General features: G+C 46.3%; 1 protein-coding gene across 1 annotated transcript in view; it reads right to left on the bottom strand.

Moving 5' to 3' along the window:
* Nucleotides 1–24,356, bottom strand: part of LOC138429190 (frizzled-3-like) — a 45,035-nt gene that overhangs the window by 2,766 nt on the left and 17,913 nt on the right. The window contains 3 exon segments of the mRNA XM_069570417.1: nt 2,982–3,063; nt 3,066–4,009; nt 12,180–12,267. Coding sequence (XP_069426518.1) covers nt 2,982–3,063; nt 3,066–4,009; nt 12,180–12,214 — 1,061 coding nt within the window. The 5' untranslated portion in view covers nt 12,215–12,267.

The following is a 24,356-nucleotide window of genomic DNA, read 5'->3' on the forward strand; positions in this document are numbered from 1 at the left end:
GGGTAGCACGGTGGAGGTTCAAGGGTGTCCCTGCCTCGAGCCGCGACAGCCAGTGCCTCCCAGACCCCACCAGGTGCTCCCCACCCTCCGCCCCCGAGTCTCCCACCCCTCTCCTGGCCCCACTCCCACCCTCGCGGCTCTCCACTCGCCAGGGCACAGGCCCCACTGCTCCTGGCTCAGCCCGGACCTCTGCTGTCACTTGAGGACCTCAAGTCCCCAGGGTGCTTGGGGTCCTATATCCACCCATCTCAGCGATTACACACTCTGGGAGAGACAGACTGCAGTTTGGGGTCCCGCCCGCAGTTCACCCTCAACACGTTCTGTTTTTGGCTTTATCTAGTGGAGTTCTCTGAGATGTGTTTTTTAAACCTCAACTGTTGCTTTCAAAAAGACCATAAAGTCACTGTGCTCAATTTTAAGAATAAAATCTTCAGTTTCAACTTTAAAGTGAAACTGGAGGGAAGACTAAAAGCAGTCATTCTTTCAAACTGAAAAAGAAAACCCACATGTGACCATGTCCCAGAACACAGGTCACGTCACCCCTCCCTCCTCAGCCTTCTCCTCCACCACCAGCAGCCTGGCATCGCAAGGCCTGCCCTGGGCCGGCAGGGGCAAGGGAAGAGGGCAGACCGGCCCCTCTGTCTCCAGGCCGCATGTGCCGCTTGCTCCACCTCCTTCCCAAATTCATGTGGCACTGAACCAGCCCGGGCAAGCTGGGGGTTCTGATCAGAAACACAACCGTGGGTACCAAGCAAGGACCCCTGGTTCTTGTTTTCCCCGGTATCAAATAACCTTGATCAATACAATTACTGGGCCTGTTACATGTGGCTTCAGATGACAGAAGGCCCCCAGGGTGTCCCCACTTCCAGTGACAGACGCAAGCAGCTTGTAGGTCCACCTACCAAGAGCTAGAAAAGCGAAATACAGTTTAAAAGAGGTCCTTAGGCAGCCACAATCCAAGATTTCAAACAAAAGGGAAGTCCAGTGAGGGAGCTAGAGACTGAGAGGGCCGCTCCTTCCCTCGGGGCATCTGAACAAAGCCCACTCTGCGAAGAAAAGGCAGGGAAAAAGTCAAGCAGAGGGGGCTGGCTAACACAGCTCTGGAAGGTTCCTTGGGCTCGGGAGACAAAAATTCGAGCGCAGGCCTGATGAGTCAATTCGGATGTCAGAAAACGTACCCAACACTCCTCTCAAACGGGCTGAGCACTGAGTATTAGTCCTAAGATAATATATATTTAGAATCCTAGAAACCTTACATGAAGAAGCACATGATGTAATTCAATCACCTCTTTCTCTCTCATTAGAGGCAAAATTTGATTACTTAGCTTTAGGCCTGAAAACTCACATTAAGAGTTCTTAGGAAGCATCTATCAAGAAATGTAATAAAATGTCAATTATTCATTTTTTTCTGGTCTCTCAAATATAGGTTTGTGTTTTAAAAGCCAGTAGCAAATATTTATAATATTATAATATTATGTTATATATAATATAAAGAATAATGATATAATAATGAAAATGTAATTTTGTGTAGAATTATTGATACCACAAAATAAAAAAGGAAATGGCATTTTCAGTCATCAAGTATTTACAGAATTGACTATGTGCTAATCACACACTCCTTGTTTCCAGTGAAACTGGAACTTTTCTTAAAAATGTCTTTTCTTCTCAATCTACACATTCCATCCTCAGTGCCATCATCTGCTAACATATAGAACATGCTTCGAAAAAATATGAAAAAGACGTTCTTGCATTTAAAGACTTCACTGTCTACCAGGGGAAAGAGACAAGTAAACAGAAGTTATCTATAATGCATAAGTACGTTAATAAAGTGAGCAAGTCACTTAACATTTCTAAGCCTCAAATAAGATAGATGTTTAAGAACTCTAAATTACACAGGGAACTTGAATACACCATTTCTAACAGCCATGAAATTAAAACACGTTTACTCCCTGGAAGAAAATTATGACCAACCTAGATAGCATATTCAAAAGCAGAGACATTACTTTGCTGACTAAGGTCTGTCTAGTCAAGGCTATGGTTTGTCCTGTGGTCCTGTATGGATATGAGAGTTGGACTGTGAAGAAGGCTGAGCGCTGAAGAATTGATGCGTTTGAACTGTGGTGTTGGAGAAGACTCTTGAGAGTCCCTTGGACTGCAAGGAGATCCAACCAGTCCATTCTGAAGGAGATCAACCCTGGGATTTTTTTTGGAAGGAATGATGCTAAAGCTGAAACTCCAGTACTTTGACCACCTCATGAGAAGAGTTGACTCATTGGAAAAGACTCTGATGCTGGGAGGGATTGGGGGCAGGAGGAGAAGGGGACGACCGAGGATGAGATGGCTGGATGGCATCACGGACTCGATGGACGTGAGTCTGAGTGAACTCCAGGAGATGGTGATGAACAGGGAGGCCTGGTGTGTTGTGATTCATGGGGTCACAAACAGTTGGACACGACTGAGCGACTGAACTGAACTGAATTGAACTGAAGGTCCTCTCTAGATCTAAAATTCTATGATTATCTGATCTCTTTAAATTAAAAGGTAAATCACAAAATATTCAGTATGCAAACAAGAAAAACAGACCAACTAAGAGATGAAACTGTTTGTACAAATGCATTCGAATGTTTTTCAAAACTGTTAAAACTCCCATTCTAAGGATCACTGAAATTTCCACAGACACCGTCTTTCATCAACATCTTCCCCTCAAACCTGCAGACTTCTAAGTAATCAACAAGCAGCTATTTTGTGGTAACAGAAGTAAAGTGCTTAAAAGCCCATGGCTTGGACTCACAAAAGTGATCTTTTAGAAGGAAGCTGTTAATAGAAACGTGTGCATGACATTCTTACTACAATAAATTTGTTCATTAACTTCACTTCAAAAATTTAATGTTCAGGTTTTACATGAAGAGTTAAAAAAAGAATCTAAGATTAGCTCTTTTCACTGTTAAATGTTTTGAAATTTAGAACAAGGTTTCCCTTACCTGAATGGACGTGGAATGTGATATTCTCTGCAGAGTTCTTGTATCCACGTTGTTTCCCAGATGCCGCGGTAAGCTTGCTCAAAAAGTAGCATCCAAGTACAACCATGAGTGGTATGAGATACAGAGTGCTGAAAACACCAATCCAGATCATCAACTCCACCAGTTTATACTGGTTCTCCTTTTCAAATGGAATCTCAACTCGCACTCTGTTTAGGGATATAATGCCAGCTAAAAGGAGTGAAACCCCAACTACCACACACAGGCAGAGGGGTGCAAGAACAAAATACCTCAAGGCAGCAACATCGTAGAGGCCAACAAAACACACGCCACTGATACCGTCACCTTCAATTTTATTCATCGCTGAAAGGATGACGGTCAGCGTTCCAGGGTTGCCCCACGCTTCGGCAGGAAACAGCACGGCTTTCTTCTCGATAGCTTCACTACCCCACTTTGGCACAGCTGCCAAGAACCATGTGATGGTAAGAATCACCCACCAACGCTGCCAGCCATAGTGAAAAAAATAGAGTATCATGGAAAGCATGATACCAGCTTTGTTCTGAGATCCTTGGGTCACTGTGGAAGCCTTATACTGTGCAGGGCTGGATGCACGGCAGGCGACTCGGTCCTCAAGCAAAAACCCAAGAAAGAAAATTAATGACACCATCATGTAGCAGGCAGCATACATTATAATGGGTCTTTCAGGATACCGGAATCTTATCCCATCAATCAAAAAAGTGAAAAAAGTAAACAACGTGGCAGAGAGGCAAATGCCTGAAATCAATCCTATGAAATACCGAGCAAATGAAAGCTCTCCTCTCCTAAAGCACATCTTTCGACAAGGAGGTGAACAATCACGCACGTGCAAAAAGGAACAGCCAAGATCAGGATCGATTTTCCACTCTCGGGGACACCAAAAGCCATAGTCCCTCTGCACTGTGGGAGGATCAGTAGGATCAGCAGGATCAGTAGGATCGCCAGCTAAATTCAGGGCCACCAGCCGAGGAGACGGCTCACCACAATCTGGGAACCTAAAAACACAGGACAAGAATCATTTACTCCTTGGGAACCGAATGATTTGGATTTCCACATTTAGCAGTTGTGGCTTATTTATGCTTATGTCCTTGGAGAACATTACTATATGTTGAAGAAATCATGCAAATATCTTGCTTGTGGGTCATACAATGAGATATTCCACAGTTGGCAAAAAAAACGAAGAATGTATACTTAATTTTGTTTTGGCTTCAAAAATATCACTCTTTATTAAAACAGGCATAGCCATGAATAAATAGTGTAACTAATGCTATTTATTTAGGACACACAGTTTACAGGAAGATTTCAAACTATAAATAAGTATATATAAAGTAAGCATACATAAATAAAAAGCTCTAGTAGAATAGTAGCTACAAGTTTTTTTTTAACGTTTAATTACAAGATAGTCCTCAATTTACCCTCGACTCAAATAGAACTTTCTTAAAAATAAGAGGTAAAAATCTTCCCTAGAACAAGAGGGCAGAGGAGTCGGTGGACGTGGGGTACATCTCTGTCCAAGGACACATCAGGAATCCACCTTCAGAGACAGAAGTGCATGCAGAACACCAGCTAACAGGGGGCAAGAGGACCTGAGCAGCGGAAAAGAAGATAGAGAACCACGCAAAGCTCGGTATGACGAAGGAACTAGGGGAAAACAGGAGTGTCAGAAGGACTGGACCTGCCCTCGGCGGGTGGGGGAACTGAGGCAGGGGTCCAATCCGTGCATGGGCCAACTGGCTGAGTCAGAGGAGAAACACTTAAGGCTGAGAGTGAAACAGCCGATCTGTGGCAGCCTAAATGGAATGAGAATCAGACAGTCCTTGCCGCAGCCATACACACCCCGGACAGGGACACTGGTCCCCTGGAAGGCGCAGCAGCCGGGAGCTGGAGTTTAGGGATTGTGGGGCCGTTCCAGGGCGAGGGCTGCTGTGGACTGTGGAGAGATGGACTGAGGGGATGTGAGGGAGAAGAGACGGACTTAGGGGATATGAGGGAGGAAAGCCAGGCAGCCACGGAAGCAAGGCGATACTGCTGAGTCATGGGTAGGGGACGGAGCCATCACCATAGCCTCTCTCTCCCCACACGCCAGCATCGGCAGCTGAACAATAGAGAGAGGCTGGCCCATCAAACGCCTGACACACGGCACTACAGAGCAGGACCCCTCTCAGGTGCCACTTTAAGTGCCAGGGGTGCCAACCTACAGACTAGGATCCCAGCCAGGAGGGCCCCTCTATGTGCCTGACACACCCAACAACAGAGAAGGACCCCAGTCAAGGTAGCCAGCCCTCTAAGTGCCTGAACAGGTGGAGCTACAGACACGCCTTCTCATCACCAGCTACAAGACGCTTGAAAAAGACTCTGATAGGGACGTAACTCCTGCAGCGGAGGCAGGCCGTGTCCTTGCACACTTGCTGCCAGCGTCCCCGAAAGCCAAGCAGCTGCGCCACCTTCATGCTCAACTCTCACTGGGGCAGAGCTGCCACAGGCAAAAACAGTCTTGTGTCTATGCCCACTTCAGTCATGTGCAGCTTTTTGCCGCTCTCTTATCTGTGGCCTGCCAGGCAACTCTGTCAGGGAGGAGCGGGTTCTCCAGGCAACAACACTGGAGTGTACCACCCAAGACTGGTTGCCATACCCTTCTAGAGCACTGTATTTCCTGCTGCCCTCTCAGCCAACTCCCCTGAGTACCTGGTGCTGCCAGAACCCCTGCGGCCCAAGCAGCTGCACCACCTCCACCCCTGGCCCTCACAGGGGCAAACCCAAGCCCTCCAGGGCAGCCGCAGGAGCAAACCCCAGTGGACGACCCTCATGTACACCCATGGCTGATTCATGTCAATGTGTGGCAAAACCACCACAATATTGTAAAGTAATTAGCCTCCAATTAAAATAAATTAATCTTATTTAAAAAAGAAAAATGCCAATATTAACACATATATATGGAATTTAGAAAGATGGTAATGATGACCCTATATATGACGCATAAGAGACACAGATATATAGAACAGTCTTTTGGACTCTGTGGGAGAAGGCAAGGGTGGGATGATTTGAGAGGGTAGCATTGAAAAGCGTATGTTATCATATGTGAAGCAGATCGCCAGACCAGGTTTGATGCATGATACAGGGTGCTCAGGGCTGGTGCACTGGGATGACCCTGGGGGATGGGATGGGGAGGGAGGTGGGAGGGGGGTTCTGGATGGGGAACACATGTGCGCCTGTGGTTGATTCATGTCGATGTATGGCAAAAAGCATTACAATATTGTAAAGTAATTAGCCTCCAAGTAAAATTAATTAATTAATTAATTAATTAATTAAAAAATAAATAAATAAAGTTTGACTGCATTGGTCCCTGGCTAAATGGCCTACAGGTTCAGTTCCTCCATCGTTCGTAGAGAATTCTGGAGTCTTTTGAGTTAATGCAATTGCCCTTAAGACTGGCCCTTGTAAGGGTGGGTCTACAGGAGTCCCCGTGGGTGTTGCATTATTCAGTGGTACCTGTGTGGCTAAATACCATGGAGCGCCTAAGGATGAGCAAAGCCAGCAGCAGCCCCCAACCAGCTGGGGCTGGTGTCGTTAACAACGCAATGAGTTGCGTTGAGAAGCCGGTACAGATGGGAGTCTGAGGGGTGAACTCTGTGACCTGGTCACGCTGCCAGCAGCAGAGCCTGATTTTTTAGAGCAAAGTTGGTCTGTGACTTCGTTTGTCTGCATTATTGTCCCTGTCCAGGAGGTTCTTCCATTTGGCAGACAGACACCTGTTCTGGGTTGTAACATCTGCGTGGCATCTGGCGGTAGATGGAGACACGGGGGCATGGTGATGATGACATGGTGTTGGGATGCCGCCCGGGGTTTGGATCCTCTGGTGGGGGAGAGGCAGTGGCAGTGGGGGGCGTGGCTGGAAACATTTTCGGCGCCCAAGCCCCTGGACATACAGCACATGGTCATGGAGGCAGCGGGTGATTGGCCTATAGGACTGGCTATCTATACACTGTTCTAGCTGTTGGTTAATTAAGCGATTTTCCAAGGGTTGACTGTAATGTTGACAGGTGCATGATGGATAAGGAGCGGCACCATGTCACATGTCACAGCAAGGAACACCGAAGGGCTGCAAAGCAGCCTGCCCATAACAGATGACTGAACACTAGCAAAAGGTTTTCCCCCCATCTTTGGGTTGTTATGGCTATAGCAACTGAGCCTATTGGGAAGAGGGGTCAGCTATACTGTGAGCAATTTAGTTAGTAGGGAGAATCGCTCATAAAAGACATCCAATAGGAATGAGGCTTCCCACTCTGGTGAGATAACAGACAGCTAACCGCAGCTTCTGACCCAAATCCCAGTCCTGGGGTGTGACTGAAGCAAGAAGCAGCGGGTTCCTGTAATAAGGACACCTGGAAAACAGTTCAGGACCCTGAAAATCCCCTCAAGGTCTGGTTCCAAAAACAATGGCCCTCACCCGTGAAAGACGCTGAGCCCTGCTCTAGTCACTCCAGAAGCTGACCAGTCCATGCTGCTGCCTTCTTGACTCTGGTGTGGTGGATCCAAGGGATGATGCCTATAACTTTAACGGTGGTAGGGGTTGCCAGGACGACCGTGTGAGGGCCTGTCCAAACTGGCTGAAGTGGTTCTTTTCTCCCATCTTTAACCCATACCTCGTCTCCTGGCTGATAGGGATGAAGCCAATTGCCCAGGAATGGGTGCCTTTTCTAAGGTTTCTCAGACAATATGGTGGAAGACTCTTCCCAGGGCCTGGAGGTGTTGGGACATCTCAGTTCAGCTAGTTGTTGGGGGTTTCCCTTGAGTTTTCCTATCACCAGGTGCCTTCTCCCGTATAAGATCTCACAGGAAGAATACAGCCTAAGGATCTCAGGGTGCACCAGGCTCGGAGTAAGGCTAGGGGTAACATACTGACCCAAGATAACTGGATCTCCCGGCAGAGTTTAGCTAATGTAGTAACTTTCCCTGAGCTCCGTGGCCTGTAAGCAGTGTGATGCTTCCATTTGATTCCCAGTGTCCTGGATAAAGTTTGGATTATCTCAGAAAAAGCTGGCCATTATCAGACCCTATGGAGAGAGGCAGCCCATATCTCAGGATGAGGTCTCTTAGCAAGGCCTTTGCCACTTCTCGTGCCTGTACAGTGTGTGTGGGGTAGGCTTCAGCCCATCCCGAGTAGGTGCAGACTACCACAAGTAAATACTTACAGCCCCTATAGGGCTTGACTTCAGGAAAGTACACTTCTAGATCTTCAAAGGGCAGTGTCCCAGCTGTCTGCACCTCTGGGTTGGGTCTTGGTCCCTGGCTGGTATTGTTTTGTGCACAAGTCTAGCACTGATCTGGGCACACAGGGTTGGGAGCTTAGGGGTGAAATAGCAGTGGCTCAGTAAACTCTCCAGCACGGCTTTTCCTAAATGAGATGTCTCATGATGTTTTACCGGCTGGATTGCTATATTGCTGGGGGCCGAGTGTCTTTGGTCTGGGGGCTCCCACCAGCCCTCCTTTTCTTTTACTCCTCCCTCATTTAGAGCCCACTGATCTTCTTTTTTGTTTTTAATCTTCTCCCCCCCTCCAACTGTCAATAGTTCCCTTTCTTTATAAATGGCTCCACATACATGCAAAGGCATGCCTTGAATCAGTACAGATGTTGACTCGTTCCCCTTCGGCGTGCCTTAGCGCCTGGGCGCGTGCCCACAGCTCAGCTCACTGTGCTGACCACCCCGGTGGCAAGGCCTCAGCTTTCACTGTCTTGTCAGCTGTTGCTATGGCAGAGCCTGCTTTGCGCTGGCCGTCTTGCTGCTTCCGTCAGCGAACAGCTCCAGTTCTGGGTGCTAGAGGGAAATGTCCATCAGGTCTGGCCTGCTCGAGCAAATTCCATCTATGACCTCCTCTGAGTTATGATCAGGGTTTTCCGCTTCCATAGGTAAAAAGGTGGCTGGGTTCAGGGTCTGCACAGTCTCAAGCTGGACCCGTGGGTTTTCGCAAAGCAGTCCTTGATCGTGAGTCATCCTGGAGTTGGCCAGCCTCTTATGCCCCTGGCTGCTCATCACAGCAGTGATAGCATGGGGAACCTGTACATTTATATTTTGTCCTAGAGTAAGCTTATCTGCTTCTCTGACCAAAACCACAGTGGCAGCTGATGCCTGGAGGCAGGTGGCACCGTGACCACTGGATCCAGCCGTTTGGACAGGTATGCGACTGGGCGCTGCCGTGGCCCAAGCGCTTATGTGAGGACCCTCTGTGCAGTGCGAGTTTTCTCATGTACAAAGAGGTTAAGGTCACTTGTCACACCTGGCAGCCCTAATGCTGGAGCGCTGGTCAAGAGTCTCTTTATCTCCTCGAAGGCCTTTTCTTATTCAGGTCCACACTCTAGGGGGTCCTTATCAGACCCTGCTGTGGCTTTAAACAAAGGCTTGGCAATTTCAGAGAAAGCCAGTATCCAGATCCGGCAGAATCCAGCAACCCCAAGGAACTCACGGACTTCTTTTTTGGTGTTCAGCCAAGGTATTGAACAGATGGCTTGCTTCCTCTCATGTCCGAGCACCTGATGTCCCTTTTGAGATGACGAACCGCAGATATTTGACCTCCTATCCGCAGATCTGAGCCTTTTTGCATGACACTTTGTACCCTGTGGTGGAAAGTAGAGCCAACAGGGCCTTGGTGCCTCTCCAGCAGTCCCCTTGGGTGGGACTGACTAGCTACAGGTCATCCATGTACTGGAGTAGGGTGAAGTTTAAAGTTTCTCCGGCAAGGCAGCAAGGTCCGCAGCCAGGGCTTCACTAAACAGGGTAGGTGAGTTCTTAAAGCCTTGTGGCAGTCAAGTCCAAGTTAGCTGTGTCTTTCTCCCGGTGTGTGGGTCTTCTCATTCAGAGGCAAACAAGGGCTGGCTGGAGACAGTCAGAGGGAGAAGAATGCGTCCTTGAGATCGAGGCAGGTGAACCAGCTTGCCTGAGCAGGTAAGAGACTCAGGAGAGTGTCGGGATTTGGGGCCACTGGACGGATGGTGATCAGTGGGCACTGCTGACGGCGCACAGGTCCTGGACAGGGCGACAGTCACTCCCTCCAGACTTTTTGACTGATAAGAGCGGAGTGTTCCAGGGAGACTGACATTTGATCAGGATCTCAGCATCTCGTAGGCGCTGGATGTGGTCCCCAATTCCCAGGTGTGCCTCCTGGGGTACTGGATACTGCTTTTGTCTAACAGGAGTGGCTTCTGGCCTCAGGTCCACTACAATGGGGACATGGGTTTTGGCCAAACCTGGAGGCCCCTTCTCTGCCCAGACATCAGGGAATTCTTTTAGCAGTCTGGGGGGATTTATTTGTTTCCTCCGTGAGGAACAGAGATGTCATTCATCTTCCCTGGGCATGGGCTCAGCCATCATCAAAGCCGACTGGCTCCCCAAGGTGAGGCTCACAGGCTTTCTGGGGGCAAAGGTGATTTGTGCCCCCATTTTTGCCTGTAAGTCTCTACCCAGCAAGGGAATGGGGCATTCCAGGAAATACAGAAATTCATGAGTCACCAGATGGCCCCCTAGCTGACATGAACGAGCCTTGCAAGATGAGCGGCTGCCATGTCCCCTGTGGCCCCAATAACAGTTGCTGTTCGGCCTGTGAGGGGGGCCACAGGTGTGGTTAGCACGGAGTGTTCAGCTCTGGTGTCCCCCATAACAGTCAGTCATTGGCCCCTACCTTCACTGTGCCCGTGGGCCCCCAGGGGCCCAGGATCAGGGAGCCCAGTCTTCCCTAATCTGACTCTGCTCCTGCCAGACCGCTAAGGTCTTGGGCAGCCGGCTGCGGCTGATGCCTTTCTTTGCTGGGGTGACTGAACTTCTTCGACCCTTAGATATCCCTCTGCGGGGGGTGCGCTCGTTCCGCCCGTGTGCGGTCATTTGCGATGGGCACGCTGGTCATAGCCTAGTGGCTCCTCTCAGTGTCCCCTTCCACAAGGGCACAGGGTTTCACCGGATCCGAGCTCCTCAACGCTACTGCTAGCAGGGCTGCCTTCTGTTTCATTTTTTTCTGAGTGGTTGGGCCACAAATACCCTACTCTGTCTCTGTCCATTCATGCAAAATCTTGCCCATGGGGGCAGGGTCTGTGCTATTAGAAGCCAGGAGTCTGCCGTAGAAACTGATGTGCGTGTCCTGGAATCCCAGTGACTACCTGGTGTGCTGCTTAGACAGTGGGCAGGTCAAGAGTGCCCTCTAGCGGCCATCCAACGTCAAAGGCTGGTCAATCGCGCTCACATAATTTAGGAAGTTTCCCGGGGGTCACCTTGACTCCGCAGTCTCCCACAAAGCCCTTCTTAAAGTTCTTTAGCATGCAATCTAAAACTGTTTTCTTAGAGGAACTTCCCCTCCTGTTGACAAGTGTAATCCACTTTGCAGAATTCTGAGGAAAACCTAATCTCTTAGATCTTGGCTCAAGAAGTCAATCGACCAAAAAAAAAAAAAAAAAAACTGGTAACCAATAATTTCTCCCTCCCTGTGTATCCCGCCCTGAGTCCATGGCACAAAAACAAACAAGGGTGGGTGCCCCCTCAAAAGAGGAGGCCAATCAGATGCCCGCTTGTCTGTGTCCCCAGGAGGAATTTAGGTGCCTCTTAGCATTGGCGGATCAGTATAAAGCCCTGATCCGGATCTGTCTTGCAGGGAGGGACTGGGTCCCCCAGAGGCAGACACTGCCTTGAGCCATATGAGGTCACCACGGAACCACAAGGTAGGGCCCACTCAGATTCGGTAGCCACAAAGACCGTGAAGCCACACAGTCGAGCCTGAAGTACAAGCGAATCAGGCCATACATTCATTCACATTCATTTTTCGTCCGCCTGGCTACTCTCCCGAGGGAGATTTAAGACACCTCTTAGCATTGGCAGGTCGGAGGGATCAAATACCCCAGAGACTGGCACCACCTTTCAGCCTTAGGAGGTCGTCACAGAACCACAGGTTTCGGACCCTCTCAGGCTCCATAGTCCAAGGACTGCGGAGCTCACTTTTACTTCCTGCAATCAGCAATCATGCGTACACAGTCACCCAGAGGTCATCACAGCACCTCCCTTTCCCCAAGTCCCCAGGTCTCCCTATCTGATGCTCCCTTCCTGCGAGCTCCAAGGAGGTGATCAGCCTCCTCTTCCACCTATTGGGGTAGGAGTTCCTGACTGGGGACTGGCCCCGGGGCCTTACCTTATCCTGCGGCGGTTCCTGGTGAGTTGGTCCATCCTTCCAATGAATCCGGTCGGAGCTTGGCCATCCAGAGAGTCGGAATGGCGGTCTGAAAGAGAACCCGGAATACCATCAGGTGGCGCACCTCCCCGTTGGTTAGTCTCAGGGCTGCTCTGCTCCAAGCCGGCCCAGCCACCAGTCCCGCTCAAGGGGCGGGCATGGTTGGAATCTCGCTGGGGCCTCCAGAAATGTTGCAGAAACCAGTACTCGAGAAAAAAAGCCCCACACTCGGAGAGTTGGAGAACTCAGGTTTATTATGCCAGCGGGCCCAGAGGAGTTAACACTCCAAGCTCTGAGACCCAAACAAAGGGGTTACAGGGCTCTTATACATGGACAGGCATGATTAACCGGATTTGCAGGTTTGCAGGGGCTAGGGTGATTGCAAAGAGCAGGACAAGGGTGAGTGAGATAAGCTCCAGTTCCTAGTATCCTGAGTCCCCACTTTCTGAGACCTATGTGATCTAGACTTTGCAGGGAGCAAGCTGAGTTACAGAGGCAGAGGAAGGAGGTAAAATTTTAACTTTTCCTTTTCACTCTCAGCCTTAAATACTTTTCCTCTGACTCAGACATTTGCCCCAACGTGGGGATCGGGCCCCTGCTTCAGTTCCCTCACCCACGGAGGAGAGGTCCGGTCCTACTAACACTCCTGTTTTTCCCCCTAGTTCCTTTGTCCTGCTGAGTTTTGCGTGGTTCTCTATATTCTTTCCCACTGGTCGGGTACTCCTGTCCACTCCCAGCTGGTGTTCTGCGTGCACTTCTGTCTCTGAAGGTGTATTCCTGATGTATCCTTGGAGAGAGATGTGCCCCACGTCCACCTGTCCTCTGCCATCTTGTTCTCTTGGCGTTTTAAATATACTAATCAAGTACTTAGATGTGTGATGCTCATAGAGACAGACAGCCCATGGTTTTGACATTTACTTGGAAGAAAATAAAAAATGAATTTTAAAGAGATATCACCTCCCAGCTGTCAGAATGGCCATCATTAAAAAGTCTACAAATAAATGCTGGGGCAGTTGTGGAGAATAAGGAACCATATATAATTGATCAGTGACAATATACTTACTGATGTGAACATTTTAGTACATGTTGAGTAGCGTTATGATAACTATTAGTGCTGGCACAACGATTATCATTTCTTTTTTTTTCCTTTTTTAAATATAAATTTATTTATTTTAATTGGAGGTTAATTACTTTATAATATTGTATTGGTTTTGCCATACATCAACATGAATCCACCACAGGTATACACGTGTTCCCCATCCTGAACCCCCCTCCCTCCTCCCTCCCCCTACCATCCCTCTGGGTCGTCCCAGTGCACCAGCCCCAAGCATCCAGTGTCTTTCAAGTCTTTTTCATATATTCCTTTTGAGATTCTGTTCAATTATACATTATCACAAGATATTAATATAGTTTCCTATACTCTACAGTAGGTCCTGGTGGTTTCTTTCATATATAGTACTATGTATCTGTTAAGGATCCCAAATTCCTAATTTACCCCTCCCTACCTTTTACCTTTGGTAACCATAAATTATTGATCTCATATAGAACTGCATTTCAGCATTTTATGACAAGCTTAGTCACACATTTGGTAATGTAAAAAATAATCTTCTGAAACAAGCTACATAGAAAATAATATAGCCAGCAGTTATTAGTAAGGTCACAAGCAAGAATTTAAGTCACGAACTTTCATTGGGTATAGCCCGGTATACCCCAGGTCATCTGACTCAGTTAAATGATTATAGCCGAGTTAATCTCCTGGTTGTACATCATGGAGCATCTGACCTTTATCCATAAATTGGTTACTGAGATAAGCTTTAGAAACGATCTTAGCGTGTCCTTTTTAATAACTTAATTAAAACTTTTGACAATATAACATAACAAGGAACTATCTCAGAAGTGAGTTTTAGTAAGCGCAGACCTTAATTAACAAAACTAGAATTTAATATTCAGTGAAACGCAATTTTCTTTTGAGAACTCATTGTGAGGGCATTGGCACTGTAACCAGGGAAGGTTTCTAACCCATCGAATGAAAACGAGGTCTGTCAGGGAGCCAGGAAAAGCCAAGCGGCTGTCTTGGATTTCCCATAGCCCTGGCTCTTTGATTTTCAGCTGTTGTTTATCCATTTTTAATTTCCTGATTTTGGAGCAGACCATGTTTTAAGGACATCAGGATAGCAAAAGTCTTACCGTGAGGGGTTATTTTTTGCAGAAGCAGAATGAGCTTTGTCTCAGTTCAGTTCAGTCGCTCAGTCATATCCAACTCTTTGCAACCCCATGGACTGCAGCACGCCAGGCTTCCCTGTCCATCACCAACTCCCAGAATTTACTAAAACTCGTGTCCATTGAGTTGATGATGCCATCCAACCATCTCATCCTCTTGTCCTTCTCCTCCTGGCTTCAATCTTTCCCAGCATCAGAGACTTTTCAAACGAGTCAGTTCTTCGCATCAGGTGGCCAAAGCATTGGAGTTTCAGCTTCAGCATCAGTCCTGCCAACGAATATTCAGGATTGATTTCCTTTAGGATGGACTGGTTGGATCTTCTTGCAGTCTTAAATCCAAGGGACTCTCAAGAGTCTTCTCCAATACCACAATTCCAAAGCGTCAATTCTTTGGCACTCAGCTTTCTTTATAGTCCAACTCTCACATCCATACATGACTACTGGGAAAACCATAGCCTTGACTAGACGGACCTTTGTTAGGAAAATAATGCTCTCTGTTTTTTAGTATGCTGACTAATTTGGTCATAACTTTTCTTCCAAGGAGCAAGCATCTTTTAATTTCATGGCTGCAGTCACCATCTGCAGTGATTTTGGAGCCCAAGAAAATAAAGTCTGTCACTGTTTCCACTGTTTCCCATGTATTTGCCATGAAGTGATGGGACTATATGTCATGATCTTAGTTTTCTGAATGTTGAGCTTTAAGCCAACTTTTTCACTCTCTTTTCATCAAGAGGCTCTTTAGTTCCTCTTCACTTACTGCCATAACGGTGGTGTCATCTGCATATCTGAGGTTATAGATATTTCTCCCGGCAATCTTGATTCCAGCTTGTGCTTCATCCAGTCCAGCGTTTCCCATGATGTACTCTGCATAGAAGTTACATAAGCAGGGTGACAATATACAGCCTTGATGTACTCCTTTCCCGATCTGGAACCAGTTTGTTGTTCCATGTCCAGTTCTAACTGTTGCTTCTTGACCTGCATACAGATTTCTCAGGAGGCAGGTCAGGTGGTCTGGTATTCCCTTCTCTTTAAGAATTTTCCACAGTTTATTGTGATCCACACAGTCAAAGGTTTTGGCATTGTCAATAAAGCAGAAGCAGATGTTTTTCTGAAACTCTCTTACTTTTCGAAGATCCAACAGATGTTGGCAACTTAAGCTCTGGTTCCTCTGGCTTTTCTAAATCCCACTTGAACATCTGGAAGTTCATGGTTCATATACTGTTGAAGCCTGGCTTGGAGAATTTTGAGCATTACTTTGCTAGCGTGTGAGATGAGTGCAATTGTGCAGTAGTTTGAGCATTCTTTGGCATTGCCTTTCTTTGGAATTGGAATGAAAACTGACCTTTTCCAGTCCTGTGGCCACTACTGAGTTTTCCAAATTTGCTGGCATATTGAGTGCAGCACTTTCACAGCATCATCTTTTAGGATTTGAAATAGCTCAACTGGAATTCCATCACCTCCACTAGCTTTGTTCGTAGTGATGCTTCCTAAGGCCCATTTGACTTCACATTCCAGGATGTCTGGCTCTAGGTGAGTGATCACACCATTGTGGTTATCTGGGTCATGAAGATCTTGTTTGTATAGTTCTTCTGTGTAGTCTTGCCACCTCTTCTTAATATCTTCTGCTTCTGTTAGGTCCATACCATTTCTGTCCTTTATTGTGCCCATCTTTGCATGAAATGCTCCCTTGGTATCTCTGATTTTCTTGAAGAGATCTCTAGTCTTTCCCATTCTATTGTTTTCCTCTATTTCTTTGCATTGATCACTGAGGAAGGCTTTCTTATCTCTCCTTGCTATTCTTTGGAACTCTGCATTTAAATGGGTGTATCTTTCCTTTTCTCCTTTGCCTTTCGCTTCTCTTCTTTCCTCAGCTATTTGTAAGACTTCCTCAGACAACCGTTTGCCTTTTTGCATTTCTTTTTCTTGGGGATGGTCTTGATCACTGCCTCCTGTACAATGTCATGAACCTCCATCCATAGTTCTTCAGGTACTCTGTCTATCAGATCTAATCCCTTGAATCTAAGTCACTTCCACTGTATAATCATAAGGGATTTGATTTAGGTCATACCTGAATGGTCTAGAGGTTTTCCCTACTTTCTTCAATTTAAGTGTGAATTTGGCTATAAAGAGTTCATGATCTGAGCCACAGTCAGTTCCCAGTCTTGTTTTTGCTATAGAGCTTCTCCATCTTTGGCTGCAAAGAATATCAGTCTGATTTTATTATTGACCATCTGGTGATGTCCATATGTAGAGTCTTCTCTTGCGTTGTTGGAAGAGGGTGTTTGCTATGACCAGTGCATTCTCTTGGCAAAACTCTGCCTTTGCAGAGTTTTTGCCTTTGCTCTGCTTCATTTTGTACTCCAAGACCAAATTTGCCTGTAACTCCAGGTATTTCTTGATTTCCTACTTTTGCATTCCAGTCCCCCATAATGAAAAGGACATCTTCTTTGGGTATTAGTTCTAGAAGGTCTTGTAGGTCTTCATAGAACCATTCAACTTCAGCTTCTTCAGCATTACTGATCAGGGCATAGACTTGGATTACTGTGTTATTATATGGTTTGCCTTGGAAACGAACAGAGATCATTCTGTCGTTTTTGAGATCACATCCAAGTACCACATTTTGGACTCTTATTGACTATGATGGCTACTCCATCTCTCCTAAGGGATTCTTGAACACAGTAGCAGATATAATGGTCATCTGAGTTAAATTCACCCATTCCAGTCCATTTTAGTTCACTGATTCCTAGAATATCGATGTTCACTCTTGCCATCTCCTGTTTGACCACTTCCAATTTGCCTTAATTCATGGACCTGACATTCCAGGTTCCTATGCAATATTGCTCTTTACAGCATCAGACTTTACTTCCATCACTAGTCACATCCACAACTGGGTGTTGTTTTTGCTTTGCATTGATCACTGAGTTAGGCTTAAATAATCCATAATCTTAAATAATGTTTATTTATTTTTAAAACAAATATAAATCACTTAAAGGCAAAGAAATGTATAATCTGTTATCAAAAGTTGCATTCTAAGAAAACTTTGTTCTCTAAACAGAGAAAACCAAATTCTAGTCTGGTACCAGCTTACTGTTAATAACAAAATTTGTTTATCTGTTTAACCTTAGAAAGTCTTTTCCATAAATCTTGAAGAACTAGCAGTATTTTTCTAAAGGCATGAGAGTCAAACTATAGAAGGCATGTTTAAAATCTGATTCTACTGCAATTGACAAGGAAATCTGATCATTGTTGTGATATGTACCACTTTAATATAAGTAGAATTATAACTGACCATATTTTATCAGGGCATATCAGATCTATATAAATTTCACACAATTTTAGGATATCTATATTAGTAACATCAACCATACAGTATAACCTGAAAAGATTTATCACCCCTTAACAGTACTTCCCATGTAATTGAACATCTCCAGTGGATCCCGGTGGCTTAATAGCTCTTTGGGATGTCTCAGAGGCCCTCTGAAGCATCCCAAAGTTAGTTAGAAGTCAAGTTATTTAGGAAGTTTTGTCAATAAATATCACAAGGGTTTATAACACTCAGTCAGGTAGGACCATATAAATTACTGTAAAATAATAGTTATTTACTTAGCCGAAGTTAACAAAATATTTCAAAGGTAAATATAGAACAGATCAATTAAGAGGTAAAGAAACTTAAGTCTATTATTAAAAGCAGTTCAACATCTGAAGAAAGTATGTCCTCTCAACAGAGAGAAAGGCCAAATTCAAGTTTTGCACCAGCTTACTTTAAACTCATTCAGGTAAACTTAATTAAATTCATTTTAAACTTAGTCAGTCAGTCCTGCTGCTGCTGCTGTCCTAACCATACACAAAACTTTTTTTCAAGGGTCCACTTTCCACAAACTATTTAATCACTTTCTGTAACAGCCACCTGTAAGTCAGACCTACTTTCTTTTCCCTTTATAAAATATAATTTTATTTTTATACTTTTTTTATTAAAAACATACATCCTACTTCCTTATTAGACTGGCAAACAAACATTAATACTATTTAATATTGAATATTTCCCAGGTTATGTGAATCTGAAATTTATTTAGGTTACTTTTTCTTGTATTTAGAATTGTTTGATTTGTAAGTACTTACTTTTCTTTAGGCCAATTAAATTAGAACTCATTCACAACTTCGATAATATTTTCAACAACAACAAAAAAAAAGACATACACTGAGACATATATAAATCCAGACAGACAGACTGACAGAGATCTTATAGTTTTCTGTTTGAGATTTAAAATATCTCTTGACCCCTTTTTTTTCTTTGCTTGATGTTCTAATTTGCCCAAGGCTGAGGTCTCAGGCAAAGTTGGCTATGTATTTCAAGGATATGAAAAGGGTTAACTTCAAGCTTTTTCCTAGGCAGGCCTTTTAACAAGTTAGTTGTTTTACTTGTATATGCGAAAAGAATTGGTTTTCCAATTTCCAAAAAGAAAAATCTCTCACTGCATTCAATCAGCAATCATGCACTCACAATCACGCAGAGGCTATCACAATGCCTCCCTTCTCCCAAGTCCCCAGGTCTCCCTATCTGATGCTCCCTTCCTGGGAGCTCCAAGGAGGTGATCAGCCTCCTCTTCTACCCACTGGGGACTGGGGACTGGCCCCAGGCCTTACTGATACAGCGGCCACTCCTGGTAAGTTGGTCTGTGCCTCCAATGAGTCCGATCGGGGCTCGGCTGTCCAGAGAGTCAGAACACCAGTCTGAAAGAGAACTCGGAGTACCGTCAGGTGGCACACCTCCCTCTTTGTCTCGGGACTCCTCTCCAGCCAGGCCAAACCACCAGTCCGGCAGCTCGAGAGGCCGGCATGGTTGGAATCTCGCTGGAGCCTCCAGAAATGCTACAGAAACCAGTACTCAAGAAACCAAGCACCACACTCGGAGAGTTGGAGAACTCGGGTTTATTACGCTAGTGGGCCCAGAGAAGTTAACACTCCAAGCTCTGAGCCCCAAAGGGGTTACAGAGTTTTTACACATGGACAGGCATGATAAAGCGGGTTTGCAGGGGCTGGGTGATTGTAATGAGCAGGACAAGGGTGAGTGAGATAAGCTCCAGTTCTTAGTATTGTGAGTCTCCACTTTCTGAGATTACGTGATGTACGTGATCCAGACTGCAAGGAGCAAGCTGAGTTACAGAAGCAGAGGGAGCAGGGGGTTATGTAAAATTTTCGCTTTTCCTCTTCACAAGGAGCAAGCGTCTTTTAATTTCATGGCTGCAGTCACCATCTGCAGTGATTTTGGAGCCCAATAAAATAAAGTCTGTCACCATTTCCATTGTTTCCCCATGTATTTGCCATGAAGTGATGGGACCAGATGCCATGATCTTAGTTTTCTGAATGTTGAGTTTTAAGCCAATTTTTTCACTCTCCTCTTTCACTTTCATCAAGAGGCTCTTTAGTTCTTCACTTTCTGCCATAAGGGTGTTGTCATCTGTGTATCTGAGGTTATTGATATTTCTTCCCAGCAATTTTGATTCCAGCTTGCGCTTCATCCAGCCCGGCATTTCACATGATGTATTCTGCTTATAAGTTAAATAAGCAGGGTGACAATATACAGCCTTGACGTACTCTTTTCCTGATTTGGAACCAGTCTGTAGCTCCATGTCCAGTTCTAACTGTTGTTTCCTAACCTGCATACAGATTTCTCAGGAGGCAGGTCAGGTGGTCTGGTATTCCCTTCTCCTGAAGAAATTTCCACAGTCTGTTGTGATCCACACAGTCAAAGGCTTTGGCATAGTCAATAAAGCTGAAGTAGATGTTTTTCTGGAACTCTCTTGCTTTTTTGATGATCCAGTGGATGTTGGCAATTTGATCTCTGGTTCCTCTGCCTTTTCTAAATCCAGGTTGGACATCTGGAAGTTCACGGTTCACATACTGTTGAGGCCTGGCTTGAGAATTTTGAGCATTACTTTGCTAGCATGTGAAATGAGTGCAATTGTGTGGTAATTTGAACATTCTTTGGCATTGCCTTTCTTTGGGATTGGAATGAAAACTGTAAATATTAGAGAAATCCAAATCAAAACTGCAGTGAGGCATCACCTCACACCAATCAGAATGGCCATTGTCAAAGACTCGACAAAGAACCAAGGCTGGAGAGTGTGGAGAAATGAGAACCCTCCTCCGTCAGGGCTGGACTGTCAGTCGGGCACAGCCACTACGGAGGCAGTGTGAGTGCGTGCTAAGTCACTTCAGTTGTCTCCGACTCTTCGCCCTGTGGACTGTAACTTCCAGGCTCCTCTGTCCATGGGATTCTCCAGGCAAGAACACTGGAGTGGGCTGCCATGCCCTCCTCCAGGGGATCTTCCCCACCCAGGGATCGAACCTGGATCTCCTGTTTCCCGCATTGGCAGGTGGGTTCTCTACCTCTAGCAGCCCATGGAGACAGTGTGGAGGTTCCTTAAACAATGAAAATGGGAACAAAATTACAATATTCCTGTCAACTTAAAAAATAGTCACAACCTATTCAGTGGGGACTTAAAGGACTTCAAGCCCAGGAGACACCATCTCAAGCAGCCCTGAGAGGACTGCTGCCAGGGGGTGAAGGCGGGAACCAGGCTACACAGAACTCTGACAAAGGGCAGGCAGTCTGAATATCAAAGCACTGTTGGTGAAGAAAAGCAGATATCCTGAGCCAAGGAATTCAGCGCTTTTCTGTGTGTGGGGAGATGCGAGAGTCTGGGCTCACTGAAATCTTTCCTTTCATATGCACCTCACCTGTCTGGGGCCAGCATTCTGCTTTCTCCGCCTGAGCTTCCTTTCCTCAGGGCCCACTTTAGGCAGTGTCTGCAGTCTGAAGGCTGCTAGAGAGCATATTCTCCTTCCTGAGTTCCCTGAGAGCGCACCGGCTCACACACGGGAGGGCTGCAACTGCTGATGACTCTGACATCCTTGTTAACTGATCCTGCAGGAAGTAGTCCCGTTCTCACTCCCTAACACCATACACAAAAATAAACTAATTAATTTACAGATCTCAATGTGAGGACAGACACCCTAAAACCCTTGAGGAGAATAAAGGCAGAAAACGCTTTGTTGTAAATCACAGCAAGTTCTTTTTGGATCCGTATCTTAGAGTAAAAAAAATTAAAATAGGCCAAAGGGATGTCATTAAACTTAGCAGCACTTTCACAGCAAAGGAAACTCTAAATGAAAGAAAGAGAACCTTCAGAATAGGAAAAAAAATTTCAAAACAAAGATCCCCACTAAGAATTCATCTCCAAAACATACAGACAGCTCGAGCAGCCCAACTGTTACAGCGCAACGCCCCAGGAAGCACACTCACTCAGAAGCACAGTGTGGATAGTGTGATGCAGAGTATCACACCAGTGGGTCTTAGGCAGAGTTTCCTTTTTAGCCAAGGACCCCTACCGATTTTTGTGACAACCTTTTATACCCAAAGCGTACGTGCCCAAACCCACATCCCCCAGATTCTCTAAAGCCCACTCTGGACAATGTTAGTACGAGATACAATCAGGTTACACTCATAAATTTACATGTCTGGTCATGTAGTCTAACTTACATCAATGGGTATTATTAAGATTACAGATTGATTACACAGTGGTCATGGTATTCTTTTTGGCTCTGGAAGGTCTAGGTACGGAGTCAGCCTTGTCTGGTTTCCAGGCACCCGTGAAGCCTGCTGGTTGCTGGTATTTTCTCTCTATGGCCTCCCAGATACATAGTCCAGAGTTTGCCAGGAGTGTAGGATGCAGTTTCCTTTCTTTTAAAATGCAGTCACTCCAGTCAGGGCAACCTGCCCCTTTCCTTCTTTACAATATCAAAAATAAAGTAAAAATACCCAATAGGGAAATGGGCCAAAGATCTCAATGGACATTTCATGAAGAAGGCATACACGTGGCCATTAAAAACTTGAAAAGATGCTCAGGATCACCAATGGTCAGAGGAAGGCAAATCAAAAGCCCAACGAGCTGTCCCCTCACATCAGTCAGAATGGCCATCTCAGAGAATCTCCAACAATACCCGTTGCAGAGGATGCGGAGAGAAGGGAACGCCCCTGCACGAGAGTGGGAATGTAAATTAGCACACCCATTAGGCAAAGACTATGAAGTTTCTTTTAAAAAACTAAACTTAGAAGCACCATAGGATCCAGCAATCGCACACCCGGGTGTAGATACGGAGAAACCCAAAATCTGAAAAGATGCCGGCAGCCCTATGATCACAGCTGCTCTAGGACCATAAACAAGACACTGCAGCAACCTAAGTGTGGAATGCAGATGAACGGATAAAGAAGAGGGGTCCCTAGACATAATGCAATATTATTCAGTCATTTAAAAGGCTCAAGTAGTGACATTTCCAGCCACAGGGAAGAAAGTGGAAGTGATCATTCTAAGTGGAGCAGGGGAGACGGGGCAAGACAAGAATCATAGGGTGTCACTTCTAGGTGGGAACTAAAAATGGAGACAGACGAACTTCTTTACCAAAGAGAAACAGCCTCACAGACATGGTTCCCAGGAAGAAACTTATGGTCCCCAAGGAGGAAAAGAGGAGGGCAGGGAGAAGTCAGCTGGTTCAGATTAACGTACACACACTATTCTTTATAAAACCATCTGCAAGGATCCACCGCATAACACAAGGAACCCTTCTCAACACTCCATAATAACGCATGTGGGAAGAGACCCTGCAAAAGAACATATGTCTAACTGTACATGAATCAAGCACCTGGAGAGACATTCCCCCCTCACTCATTACAGTGCTCAGCTGCTCAGTCATGTCCGATGCTTTGCAACCCATGGGCTGTAGCCTGCTAGTATCCTCTGTCCCCGGAATTTTCCAGGAAAGACTACTGGAGTGAGTTGCCATTTCTTTCTCCAGGGAATCTTCCTGACTCAGAGGTCGAACCTGCATCTCTCACATCTTCTGCATTGCAGGCAGAGTCTTTACTGCTGAGCCATACCAGGGAAGACCCACTCATTATTAAATCAATGCCGATCAAATCTACACCGAGGAATCCCCTCCCACTGGTCAGAACAGCCATCATCAGAAAGATCTCCAAAGAATAAACGCTGCAGAGGACGCAGGGAAAATGGAATCCTCCTACACTTGGAGTGGGGATGCACGGGCGTGCAGCCACGATGGAAAACAGCATGGAGGTTCCTGGAAAAAGTAAGCAGAGGAGCCGCGGGATCCAGCAACCCCACTTCCGGGCTCAGATCTGGAGAACATCACAATTTGAAATGACACGTGCACCCCTGTTTTCAGAGAGGCACTATTTACGATAGCCAAGACAGAGAGTCCACCAAAATGTCCAGCGACAGGAACGTGAAGACTGAGTGGTCCGTCTATACACTGGACGACTCCTCAGGCTCTGAGGGTGGAATCAGGATAGGAGAATGTGGGCCTCTGACCAGGAGCTGGTTGGCAGAAGGGAGATCAGGCCTGAGGGCAGAGGGTTCCCTTAAGTCTGTGGACCCCAGTGCCCTAATGGGCTTCATCCCCAGTGGGGACGTGGGCAGGGGCTGAGCCCCTTTGATGAGGCCGCAGCAGCACTGGGCTCAGAAGTCCTGACGAGGTCTCAAACTCTGGCACCATGTTTTACAAACGAACAAGAGGATGAAGCTGAGCTCCTGAGGGCCAGTCCTTCTGGCTCTGAGTTGCTTCCGAAAGACCACCATCACCTGCATGGGGTCGGCTGGGACCCACCTGCCCCCTTCTGGCCTTTCCTCTTCCCCCCGGTGGTGATTCCAGTGACATTTCCAGCCTGCACCCCTGTCCCAGGCCAGATGCGTCTGTCCATCCACCGCCTCCCCATCCCACCCTGGGGGCAAACAGAGGAATGTGATCCTGCTGCTCCCCACGCCCAGGAGGCAGCCCCACCTTCCCTGGTTGCTGAGCCCAGACCTGGTGTGAACGAGCAGGAGTCTATGGGCTTCCCAG

Source organism: Ovis canadensis, chromosome 24 (genome assembly GCF_042477335.2).
Source record: "Ovis canadensis isolate MfBH-ARS-UI-01 breed Bighorn chromosome 24, ARS-UI_OviCan_v2, whole genome shotgun sequence".
Classification (NCBI taxonomy): domain Eukaryota; kingdom Metazoa; phylum Chordata; class Mammalia; order Artiodactyla; family Bovidae; genus Ovis; species Ovis canadensis.